We start from the raw sequence: 12098 nt of genomic DNA, 5'->3' as shown, positions 1-12098 counted from the left end.
GGTGTCTGGCCATGGATTCAGGAGCCCTCAGCTGGAGGGACCTTGATGAGGTCCCCGCTGACACCAGGGAAGGAGGTGAAGGGACAGGACAGAGGCTGTGTCTCCCAGCTGGGTGGGGCAGCTCCTGGGGGCAAGCACTGGGCCACGCTGTCTCCCAGGTGCCTTCCCTTAAGAGTGTCACTTCTTCTAGCCTGTGGTAGGACACAGTCTGGTCAGGGCTCCCCAACCCTGCGGCAGGTCTGTGGCCTCAGGCACCCAAAACTGGGGCTGAGGTGTGGGAGTGTGGGGGCGCTCCAGAGGGCCCTCCCCACCACGGACAGCTCAGCTTTGGGCTAGGTCCAACTCAGAGAGCGAGGGAGGCTAGTTGTGTCATCCTCTGGCTGGACTCCTCGGGGACAGGTGTGAGTGGAGGACTGGCTGTGCCACATGCCTCCAGTGGCCAGCAGAGATTGACCCAGGTCTGTTGGTCAGCTGAGGGCTCCAGGAGAGGGCAGCTTAGTTGAGGGGGTGGTGGGGTTGGAGTAAGGTCTGGGGCTCAGTGAGGGGAGTGGCCTCCACTGGCTAGTGGGCCAGGCTCAGCTGTCCCCTGAGGGGCCCATCCTCCCTGCCAACCCACCCCTGCTCTGTGCTATAAATAGCCACAAGAGCCCATTCCAGGGCATCTGCGTAGTTTGTGGCCCCTGAGGGCTGCAGCTTCTGTCCTTGTCTGCCCTCAGCATGTACAGGCAGGCTGCAGGGTGGCAGACAACCTCACCCAGGTTTCCTAAGGCCAGTGGTCAGTGCAGAGGCTGGGTAGAGGAGATCCTCATTCCCACTGTCTTAGATGGCTCCGGGGGGTAGTCCCCCCAAGGGTAGTCTGAGGCCTACCCAATTTTTCTGGCCAGTGTCCAGACCAGGCCCTCAGAGCCCCTGGTGGCAGCTGCTGATGGCCGTGGAGGAGGACAGGGACAGCTGCCTGGCTTGGGCAGCAGCAGTGGGGCCACCACCAGGCGGCCTGTCTCGTGGAGTGCTGGGGAGTCCATGCTCTCTGAAGTCTACAGGGCAGGCAGGGTCGAGTGACAAAGGGTCAATGCAGCCAGAGCTCAGGTCCCCACCACGCATGGCTGAGGGAGGCTCAGCCGTGGTCCTGACAGCTGGTGGGCTTTGGGTCGGGACCAGGGACAGGTCCACTCCCTTTAAAAGAGGAGTTGGCCAGGGAGGGCCGGCACTTTCCAGGAGCTAGTGGCTTGGAGCAGACCTGAGGAAGGGGCAGCCTCAGCCCCCAGACTGCAGACCAGGATGGGGCAGGCCAACGGTCCGAGGAACTCCTCCCCCAGCGTGTGCAGCCTGGTTCTGGGAGCTGTTTGCACCTTAGGCAAATCCTCAGTAAATCAGAGGGTCGGCCTAGGCCCTTGATCTGAGGTCTGGAAGAGCACCCCCACCCCTGCTCACAGGGTCTGGCCTTGCTGCCTCTAAGGCAGCGGCAGGGAGGGCGGAGGTCAGTGCGGGTTCTCGTATCTGGTGAAGCTGGAGAGCTTCTCCCACAGGGCTTTGAAGCAGGGCCTCTGCTCTGGGTTCCTGTGCCAGCACGACAGCATCAGCTTGTGTGTGGTGGGCGGGCACTCCAGGGGGCAGGGCATGCGGTAGCCCGCCTCCACCTTCAGGAAGGCCTCATGGTTGGACATGCCTGTGGCAGTGGGGACAAGGGGCTGCAGGGGCTGGGAGGCTGGTGCCCACCTGCCCCACCCCACCCCCAGGAAGTCACGCCCCACCACCAGCTACCGCCCCCCCCCAGGAGTCCTGGGCCATGCTCTCCCTCTGTGTGCCCTGCACACTCCCTTCTAGACGTGACTCCGGGGAGGCAGACCCCTCCCACTGCCTACAGTCAGGGACACTGTGGGGGCCCAGTACCTGGATAGGGCATCTGACCCCTGCTGAAAATCTCGTGGAGGAGAACCCCAAAGGACCAGACGTCAGATTTGATGGAGTAATGCCCTTGAGAGAGCGCCTCGGGGGCGGTCCACTTGTAGGGGACGTTGTGATTGTGGGAAAGATAGATGTTCTCCTGCAACCAGACACATGCTGGGGGGCGGGGCCGGCCTGGGCACCTGCCCCCTCCTGCTCCCCCTCAGCAGGGACCGGCAGGTGGGCAGGATGCCTGGTGGGCTGGGGTGTGGCTGCCCTGCTCTGGGAGTGGGCCTTGGTGACACCCTGCCATGACACGCTGCTGTCTAGGCTGCCACTACAAGGAGATGCTCTGACACTTGGACACGAGCAGGCGGGCCCTGGGCCGCCAGAAGTGCTGCTTTCCCTCAGATTCGGGGCCAGGGGAGGACAGGCAGGTGGGCAGCCAGGAAGTCAGGGTCAGGAAACGTGTGGCCCTCCTGGGTTGTGTCAGAGGAGCCCAGAGGTGGCCAGTGTGAGCACGAGTGAGGACAGTGACAGCCACCTGGAGCCCGAGTCCTAAGTTCATAGAGATGCCAAAAAATGACTGATTGGCCACCACTGGACAAACTTGGAAAAGCCTGCCTTCCCGTCAGACCTGTCCCACTGCTGGCCACGGAGTGGAGGAGCGACGTGTGTCTTTCTAGAAGCGTCCAGCTTACAATGAGGAAGGAACCACAACATCAGCATGTCACCCCCGTAAGCGAAGGGATCTGACGCTGGCCATCCGTGGCCGGTAGTGTGGTGAAAAAAGAGGCAGATGGTGCCCCATCCAGCCAACTCACCGCACCCCATAAACCAACGGACCTCGCCCCAGCTACCAACAAACCCTGTCCCACCTGCCAACAGACCCCGCCCCAGAGGACCGAATGGCACACCCAGAGCAGTGGGCTGCACGGAGGAGGGACAGAGAGTCTCAGACTGAGTTGCAGGGAGACGCGAAGAGGAGCAGTGGGTTAGGAGAGACTTAAGAAGCAATCAAGAACTGTGATGCGTGGGTCCGCTCGAAAAGCGAACCAAAGTGAACTCGTGGCATTTGCAGGAACTGAGAACTTAGCTCTGAGAGGGCAGGTGATGACGTTAAGGAGTCACTGTTGATTTTAACAGTGTGATGATGGCATTGTGGCTGTTTTGTTTGGAGTCCTTACGGGGATGCTGAGGTGCGCACCTGCCAGGGACTTTGGTCTAAGAAATGTGGAGGGAGGGAGGCAGTGGGGGGCTGGCCAATGATGGGTACATGGAGGCTCTTTACACTATTCTCTCCACATTTGTCTTCAAAACCCTCCATTGTAAACAAGTTTCCTTTGTGTGGGTGGCGGCTGGGGAGCGTTTGCCCCAAGCTCACAAACCACGCCCAGCCTCTCCCCTGGTTGAATGGCAGGAGGCCGGGGCAGTGACACTGAATGGACGAATGAGCAAATGAGTGAGTGAAGAATGGGTCCCTGCTCCTCCCCACGGCCAAGGAACCCTGAGCACCAGCCCCTGCTGCACTGCAGCCCACCCACTCAGCAGAGACTTTTGCTCTTCGGACCACCCCTACCCCAGCCTCTGGTCCCTTTGTAGCTTCCCTTTCCTCCTGCGGCTCCTGGACTCATCCGTGTGCCTCCACGGCCCTGCGTCTTACCCATCAGAGCCACAGCTGCTTCAGCCTCCTGTCCCCCGCTTGACCTGGGCTCCCTGAGGGCAGGGAACCCATGGGAATCCCCAGCTTCAGGCACAGAGGAAGCCCCGTGCCCCTCCCCTGCGCCCTCACCCCAGTTCCGCACCCTCCACCCTCTGCTCCTCGCCCTCTACCCTCCGAGGGCCCCACCTTGAGGGCCCCACCTTGACGAGCCTGGCCAGCCCGAAGTCCCCGACCTTGCAGATGTGGTTTTCCCCCACGAGGATGTTCCTGGCAGCCAGGTCCCGGTGGATATAATTCTGCGATTCCAGGTAGCACATGCCCTCGGCCACCTGCGATGCGATGTCACCCAGCTCTGAGCCAGGCAGGGCTTTCTCGTCGGAGTCTGCAGAGATGAGGGGAGGCCAGGATCAGCAATGCAGGCCTCTCTCTGCCATGGGCTCTGCAGACTCCTGGGCTCAAGCGAGGGCCGGTGCAAAGGGCAGTCGGTCTGATTAAAAATTGGAGCAGTGGACCCACCCTTCTGGAAGGCAGTTATGTATCGAGCCAAAGCGAAGTTCAAACATACCCTTTTCCCCACATTTGCGTTCCGGGAGTCTACACTAAAGCAATAGGAACTCAATAAGTGCAAAAACATTCACCACAGCATCGTTTACACAACTGAAAACCTCAAGAAGGTTCAACAGCAGGCGATTGGCTAAATGGGCGCAGCTCATCCACATGGCCATGCACAGACTGTCAAAAACTACATTTCTGAAGAACCTTCAATGACATGGGAAACTGCTTGCAATGATCAAGCTTATATGGAAAATTTTACATTCAGAGTATTCTGAGTGTTGATCTGTGAAAATATGTCCCCAGATGTGCACACACTCGTCCTTGGTCATTCACCCTGCCGTGCACGCTCCTTCCCAGTTAACATCTTGGGACTCGGGCGGTCTGCACACAGTGGCACCTCAACTTGTTGGCAACAGTTATCTTTGGTTTGAGTGTTACATGAAATAATGGGGCTTGTTACAGATGACAAGGTCTCTGAGTCAACAAGATACATCAAGTGTGAGTGTGTGTATAAGTGTGCATGTCTGTGAGTGTGCCTGTGTAAGCGTGCATGTGTGGTGTGACTGCGTGCAAGTGTATGAGCGTGTCTTGTGTGCACGTGTACGTGTGTGGTGTGTGTGCAAGTGTGCACGTGTGTGCTGGTGTGTAAGTGTACGTGCACGTTCAAACACCAGAAGGGGGGCGGTGCCTTCTAGGAAGAGAGAAAAGCAGTAAGAACCAGGCCTGCATGTTCCAGAAGCTGGAGGGGTGGGCAGACCACTCCGGGCGTTAACTGTGGGCACAGGAATTATGAGTAGCTCTTCTTGTCTTATTTGTACTTATCTGTATTTTCTCAAATTCCTACAATGAACAGATGGAACATTTATCACAAGATATTTTAAATCATTTCTTAAACGGGATGGGGCTGGCAAAGGCATCAGAGCTCCCTGGCTGTCTGTGCGTGGCAGGGGGGTGATCTGGGTTTTCTTTTTCTTTCTTTGTGTTTCCCACTCCCTGCCGCGAGCACGGGTCACTTTCATCCCCCGGAAAGGGGCCGCTCACCCCGCAGCAGCTGCAGCAGACTCCCCTTGGGCATGAGCTCAGTGATGATGTACACGGGGTCCCCCACGGACGCCACGGCGTACAGTGCCAGGATGTGCTTGTGCCGAAGCTTTTTCATGGCCTGGATCTCCGCCTGGAATGTGTGCTGGTGCAGGAGGTCATCTGCAGGGGCGGGCAGCCTTGTGGGTGAGGCCCCACGCAGAAGGCCAGGCCCCTGTCGCTCACCCACCCACCGCACATAGCAGCTCCCAGGCCAGGGTGCCAGGGCAGACACAGTGTGATCCCAGGGTGCCCCAGCACCCTGGCCTCATGTTCACATGAGCAGACAGCTCCCACTGCACCCCGGGCACCACCAATACCCCCGTTTGGCCAGCGCCTGCCCAAGCGAGATGCAGAGCCCAAACATCACCCGTGTGTTCCCACGCACCCCTGGGCCTCTGATTCCTGAAGTGGGGATCCAAACCTCTAATGGGTACCAAGGAGATTTTAGATGAACCTTTTCAGGTTTCTAGCGATCTATTTATCTTAATGTCTTTACATTAAGAATTTAAAATTCCCTTTTAAAATAAATGCGTTTAGGTAAAAACATACAATTGAAAGGAAAATGCCACTTCAATCCCGCTGTAGGTACCACAAGTTAGGGTGATGTGTGGCACAGGGGACATCAGGGCCCTGGGCTGGCTTGGCTGCCCCCACCCCAGTGAGCAAGGCCGGAAGTCTCTGTTGGTGGGACTGGCAGGGGAGGGCTGGGGGTCAGGCAGGGTCCCTGGCCTGGGGCCCACTCACCTCGGGCGATCACCTTAATGGCTACTCGGACCTGGTCTTTCCAGAGCCCTTCGAAGACCTCCCCGAAGTAGCCAGACCCCAGCTTCCTGCAAAGCGTGAACTCCTCCCTCGGCCTCTCCCAGTCGTCGCAGTGGGGCAGGGGCTCAGGCTTGTGCTGGAGGGACAGACAGTGGACACAGGGTAGGGAGGGGTGCTGTCCCCATCACCTCGTCCATCCTTCAGGAATTCCCCGCTCTGACTCCAGCAGGGGGAGCCCCTGGTCCATGCTCAAATGTAGGGCGCCGTTCAGCTTGGAACCGTCCCAGTGTCCGGCATGTGGGCAGGGGCTGCCCTCAGCCTGGCTGAACCCTGCTGTGTCATGCAAACACATGCCACCCTCCCCGCCTACTCTGGGCCAGTGACTGGCCTGAGTGTCACTCAGACAAAACTGTCCAGCTGCTGGCCAGGGTGCATGATCCTTGTCCCCAGGCTCCCACCAGCCCAGAGAGACTCAGGATGTGACAGGAGCACAGCTAACCTCTCGCTGGTCCCGGGGTGAGAGTGACCAGCAAAGGAGGGCACATCCCCTGCCCCACCCTCCTGCTCCCACACCTGGCTCTGTGGAACCACAGCTTCCAGGCAGCCAGAGTCCCCAGGGCCCAGTCCCCTCCAGCCAGTCAGTGCCTAGGGACACACACCCACCCTGTGTGACCCTGAGGGTCTGTGTCATTGAGGAGAGAGGGGTGTAGGTGGGCAGGGGCAGGGCGAGGGTCTGGCAGCCCTACCTTCCAGCAGGGCACTGTCAGCCGCAGGCCGTGGGACAGGCTGTGGGCCTTGTGGTGGTCCACGAGCTCGGGCAAGCTGGGGAAGGACACGGCCTGGTTGAGGTGCAGCCGACCAGCACGCCGCCAGATCTTGTAGTGCCGCACGGCCTGCGTGTCCCGCACTGGGGTGCAGGGGGCATGGGCAGAGGGAGAGACGCCCGTGAGCAGGCGCACTTGCCCCCGGGGCCCCTCAGAGAGGAGCTCGCAGGTCAGGGGGCAAAGTGGGCACCACTCCCAGCATCGTGCCCCGGGGTGCTGCCAACAGGGAAAGGAGAAAACCGAGACCCTGGACGCCAGGGACACGCTGTGCCCACTGGCAGGGCTCAGAGCTCCCTGGAGGGCTAGGGCATTGAGGATGCTGCAGGGAGACGGAGGAGACAGGCCAGAGGGAGCCGGGCTCTCCGCATGCAGGGAGGGTTCAGGGGCAAGGAGCCCCGGAGTCAAGCAGGAGTGGGGCTGCAGATCAGGGGAAGGGGCGAGGGGCTGTACCCGAGAGGACGTAGTCGGCGCCTGGCTTCTCGCTGACCCTGATCAGGAAGGCGCCCAGCCCGTTGCCCTCGGCCTGCAGTCTGTGCAAGGCTTCTGAGCGGGAGATTCGACCAAAGAACCACCTGGCGGGGGGGGGTTCCTGAGCCTGCTGACCCCCACCCTGCCCACCCTGAATCCCAGCACCCTTACTTGACCCTCTGCCTCCTCGTGCTCCCGAGCAAGACCCACAGCTGCCCTCTGATAGTGTCCCCCACCCAGAGGCCCCTTCCTTGCCCATCATAGACCCCAAACGGCCAGTTATGGACACCAGGAAAGGCCCTCGTGACCAGGAAGAGGTGAAGCAGGCACCTCCCACCACCCTGCCCAGATGTCTCCGGTCCCAGACACGTGCCATCCCATCCTGTGGGACTACATCCTTCTGTGATTCTGGGACCACTTCCTGTGACCCGGGCCACAGACACTGGGCTCCAGCTCCAAGGACCTCGGGTTGGGCTTCTAGGCAGAAAGGCAATGCACACATGCCCTTGCACTCACACACATGCACGCACATGTTCACACACATGCACCACACACACACGCATGCACCCACACGTTCACACACATGCACCCACACACATGCATGCACCCACACATTCACAATCATGCACCCACGTGTTCACACACATACACCCACATGTTCACACGCATGCACCCCACCCACACGTTCACACGCATGCACCCACGTTAACATGCATGCACCCACGTGTTCACACGCATGCACCACACACACGCATGCACCCACACGTTCACACGCATGCATCCACACACACATGCACCCACACATTCACACACATGCACCCCACACACACGCATGCACCCACACGTTCACAATCATGCACCCACGTGTTCACACACATGCACCCACATGTTCACACACATGCACCACACACGCATGCACCCACACGTTCACAATCATGCACCCACGTGTTCACACACATGCACCCACATGTTCACACACATGCACCCCACACACACCTGTGCCCACATGTTCGCAAGCATGCACACACATGCACCCACGTGTTCACACACACACCCACACATTCACATGCATGCACCCACACGTTCACACACATGCACCCACATGTTCACACACATACACTCACACATTCACACGCGTGCACCCACACACACACGTGTACCCACACACACTCATGCACACACACGTTCACACATTCACACACGCATGCACCCACATGTTCACACACACGCACTCCACACACACTCATGCATCCACACATTCACACGCATGCGCCCCACACAGACGTGTGCACCCACATGTTCACATGCATGCATACACACACACAGGCACCCACACATTCACATGCATGCACCCACACGTTTGCAAGCATGCACACACACATGCACCCATGTGTTCACACACATGCACCCACACGTTCACATGCATGCACCCACACACACACGCATGCACCCACACATTCACATGCATGCAGACACATGCACCCACGTGTTCACACGCATGTACCCCACACAATGCACTCACACATTCACATGCATGCACCCACGTTAACATGCATGCCCATATCCATGCACCCACATGTTCACACGCATGCACACACACGTACCCACACACGCACACACGCATGCACCCACATATTCACACGCATGCACCCACATGTTCACACGCATGCACCTCACACATGCATGCACCCACACATACACACATGCACCCCACACACGCATGCACCCACACATTCACACGCATGCACACACACATGCATGCACCCACACGCTCACACGTATTTGCACACACCAGCTCCCAGAACCAGGGCATGGATGAGCCCTTGACTCTGGACTGCAGGGTGGGGCCTTCAGAGCTCCGCACATAACCTCTGCTGCCGGCTGCTCTGCTGTTGGTACCCCGACTCCCTCAGGCACCTTTGGAACTTGGGCACCTGCACAGAAGGCTACTGCCCTGCGAGAGCACCTTGGGAGTCCACACTCTGCCCCTGACCGATCCAGCACTTCTCCAGTCTCTCCCATTTGCTCACCCCTCCAACCCCCCTGCCTCCTTCCTGCTTCTCAAATGCCCTGGGCTCTCAGGGCCTCAGGGGCCTTCACCAGCCGTGCCCACCCTGCAGTATCCCTGTCATGGGACCCCGCCTTCTGAAACTGTCCTCTTTATGACTGTGATTGTTTGCTGCTTATCTCCCTGCGGTGGGAGTAACCCACACATGCTCTCGTGCTCTCCCGGCACAGCCTGGTGCTCAGTCCACGTGGGTGCTGGTGAGCCACCACGATCATGGGAGTTCAGGCAGGAAACAGGAGTCCCTCCTGGACCCACCCCACCCAGAGCTCGGAAGAACCACCTCAGGGCGCCATGGACACGCCCTCACCAGGCTGCCCCTTGTGGTCTAAGCTTCCTAGACAGCCCCTCAGAGCTGGCCACCGCCTCTGGGAGCCACCTTGCCAGTGACAGGGCAGCTGCGAGGGCACAGGGAGCACATGCCTCAGCACACGCCCTGGATGAGCATGTCGCAATGACCTTCTGGAGCGCTCCCTCTGAGTCACACATCTGGTTTCAGTTGTTTGGAAGGTGAGTGAAGCTTCACTCCCCAAAAGGCCCAATGCTCCTGTGTCAGTCCCCCGCGCAGACCTCATCACCGTCGGCCAGCCACCCGGAAGCCCACTGCGGACCCTTCTGTCCTCTCTGGGTCCTGGCACCACGAAGTGACTGTGGGGAGCCCAGGGGAGGGGCCACATGCCCCCATCCCCAGATGACACTTGGTGAAAGCCCAGTTAGTGCTCCCAGGACCGGGACGGTGGGGTCCAGTCCTGACTGGGGAACACAGGGAGACAGAGCCACGGGTCGCCACCCTCACCGGCCTCCCAGGGGCCGGCCCAGCACGCTTGCCCCTCCCCCGAGACCACCTGGCACGGAGCTCTGTCTGACTGCCACCCTGCCTGGAGCTCTCGCAGGGCCGCAGGGCCTAGGGATTGGGGGCACCTTGGAGTGACCCACAGGGCCCACAGGGACACTTACGGCTCAGACTCCACTGTCTCCTTCTCGGCCAGGTAGTTGTGGGGCACGTAGCCCTCGGCCAGGGCCAGGCCCGCCTCGTCCAGCAGCGTGGCCCACCACCACTCTTCCTCCTTCCTGGCCACGTGGAAGAGGTCACCCGCCCTGAAGCTCAGCTCCTCGTCTGTCCGGGCCTCAAAGTCCCAGAGGCCTACGTACTCGGGGTTCAGGTGCACCTGGCCCTGGGACGCCATGGCCGGCGCAGCGGCAGGACCTGGCCACCTGGCCTCGCCACCTGTCACTCTGCTGGCTGCCGGCACGCTGGCTGGCAGGAAGGGCAGGCGGTGCTAACCCTGACAGGCCATCTCCGCCCAGCTGAGGAGCTGGCCCACTTCCCTGTGATGAGGCTGCCAGGCCAGGCTGGCCACACCCGTGCCCACTGGGGACGGGCTCTCCCGGGCCTCCTCAGGCACCTGGGCTCCACCCTAAGGGCCCCGGCAGCCCCCACCTGTCCTCCTACCCACTGCGGCCAGCTCAGCCTGGGTACCGCTCTTGCACATCTGCTATGGGAAACCTGTGCACCAACCAGCCACTAAGGCGCCCCAGGCTACGTGGCCGGACCTGAGCCCAGGGGAAGGGAGGGCAGGGTAACTGGTCAGACAGATGGGCGCTCAGGTGTAAGTGGAACCCAAGGGGAGTGAGTCTTGGAGCTGAAGGGTGAGGGGAGGGCCGGAGGCCCAGGGGTGAGTCATTCCTTCCCACACCTCCCAGGGCTGCCAGGACTGATCCGGACAGACAGACGGACAGCAAGCTCCTAGCAGAGTCACTGCCAGAAGCCCCCCAGAGGGCTGCTTCTCTTCCTACCCCTGAAGGTTGTCCTGTGTCCTGGGCACCTCTCCCTCCCCCACGGAGCCCACCCCACAGCTCCATGGGAGCTGTCCTGTGCGCCGGGCTCCCGAGGACAGGAGGGCAGGGATCTGCAGAGAGGAGGTGTAGGGACTCGGCCCCCATGGCAGGAGGACCGTGAGGACAAGTGACCAGGGGAAAATCACATACTAAACCCTACATGTTGGCACCTTCCCTTTGACTGAAGAGACAGCCGTGGCACCACTCACTCCCTCCAAGATTCCGGACCCAAACATGTGTCGTTCAACAAGTTCATAGACGATGGGCAGCCCAGCTCAGCTCTGCCCCACGTGGGGAAGGGGCAGCAGAGGGGGTGTGGGGAGGGCTCAGAGGGGGCGGGAGAGACGGCTGGGCCCTATGTTGGGGCCCAGGGAGCTCCCAGGTGCCCCCAACCTGCCTCTCACTGCTCACCAACATGCTCCTGTCCCCTCAGCCCTTGGGCCAGCCCGGGACCCCATGTCTAGGGGGCCAAGGCATGTCGCGGGGCACAGACGTGCCCAGGTTCCGCCTGAATGGCACCAGGAAGCAGGAGAGTTTCAAGCCTGAAAGTCCCCGGCCCCTCCCAGGGGCCCCGAGCACTAAACCTGTTCAGCTTGTGGCTGATGAGACACCCCAGGAATGAGGCAGTGACCCCACACACACTCACCTCTCTGGCCGGTTGCCAAGCCCAGCACGTTCCCTCCCTGGAGGCGCCCGTCCAGCTCCCCTGGCTCGCACTGCAGCTCGGAAAGCAGAGGCACGCCCATCTGGTGGCCGAGCCCCTTGGTCCCACACTGCTGCTCGTGTGTTGAGGAAACACCCAGAACCCAAGAGCTCACCTCCAACCCTCACCTTCTCAGCCTACGAGCCAGAGCTGGCCCCTCGGGTCTCCCAGGACAGGATGGAGGGGGTCAAGGGCTGCAGGCCAAGGCAGAGCTTCGGCTAGGCTGCTGGGGTCAAAGGGCTCAGGCCAAAC

The 12098-nt window shown here is 60.4% G+C and overlaps 1 protein-coding gene across 1 annotated transcript; it reads right to left on the bottom strand.

Annotated features, from left to right (window-relative positions):
* Positions 1-948: 948 nt before the first annotated feature.
* On the bottom strand, positions 949-10527 carry PTK6 (protein tyrosine kinase 6). The gene is made up of 8 exons (XM_004430191.3): positions 10262-10527; positions 7222-7343; positions 6694-6854; positions 5930-6083; positions 5144-5305; positions 3748-3929; positions 1891-2044; positions 949-1666 (listed from the first exon to the last, which is right to left on the bottom strand). The coding sequence occupies exons 1-8, from the start codon at positions 10489-10491 to the stop codon at positions 1479-1481; spliced, it is 1353 nt and encodes a 450-aa protein (XP_004430248.1). The 5' UTR covers positions 10492-10527; the 3' UTR covers positions 949-1478.
* Positions 10528-12098: the final 1571 nt, after the last annotated feature.

The sequence above is a fragment of the Ceratotherium simum genome, chromosome 21 (genome assembly GCF_057802395.1).
Source record: "Ceratotherium simum simum isolate JZ-2026a chromosome 21, ASM5780239v1, whole genome shotgun sequence".
NCBI lineage: Eukaryota > Metazoa > Chordata > Mammalia > Perissodactyla > Rhinocerotidae > Ceratotherium > Ceratotherium simum.
The sequence above is the reverse complement of the archived record's forward strand: the minus strand, read 5'-3'. Positions and strand labels throughout refer to the sequence as shown.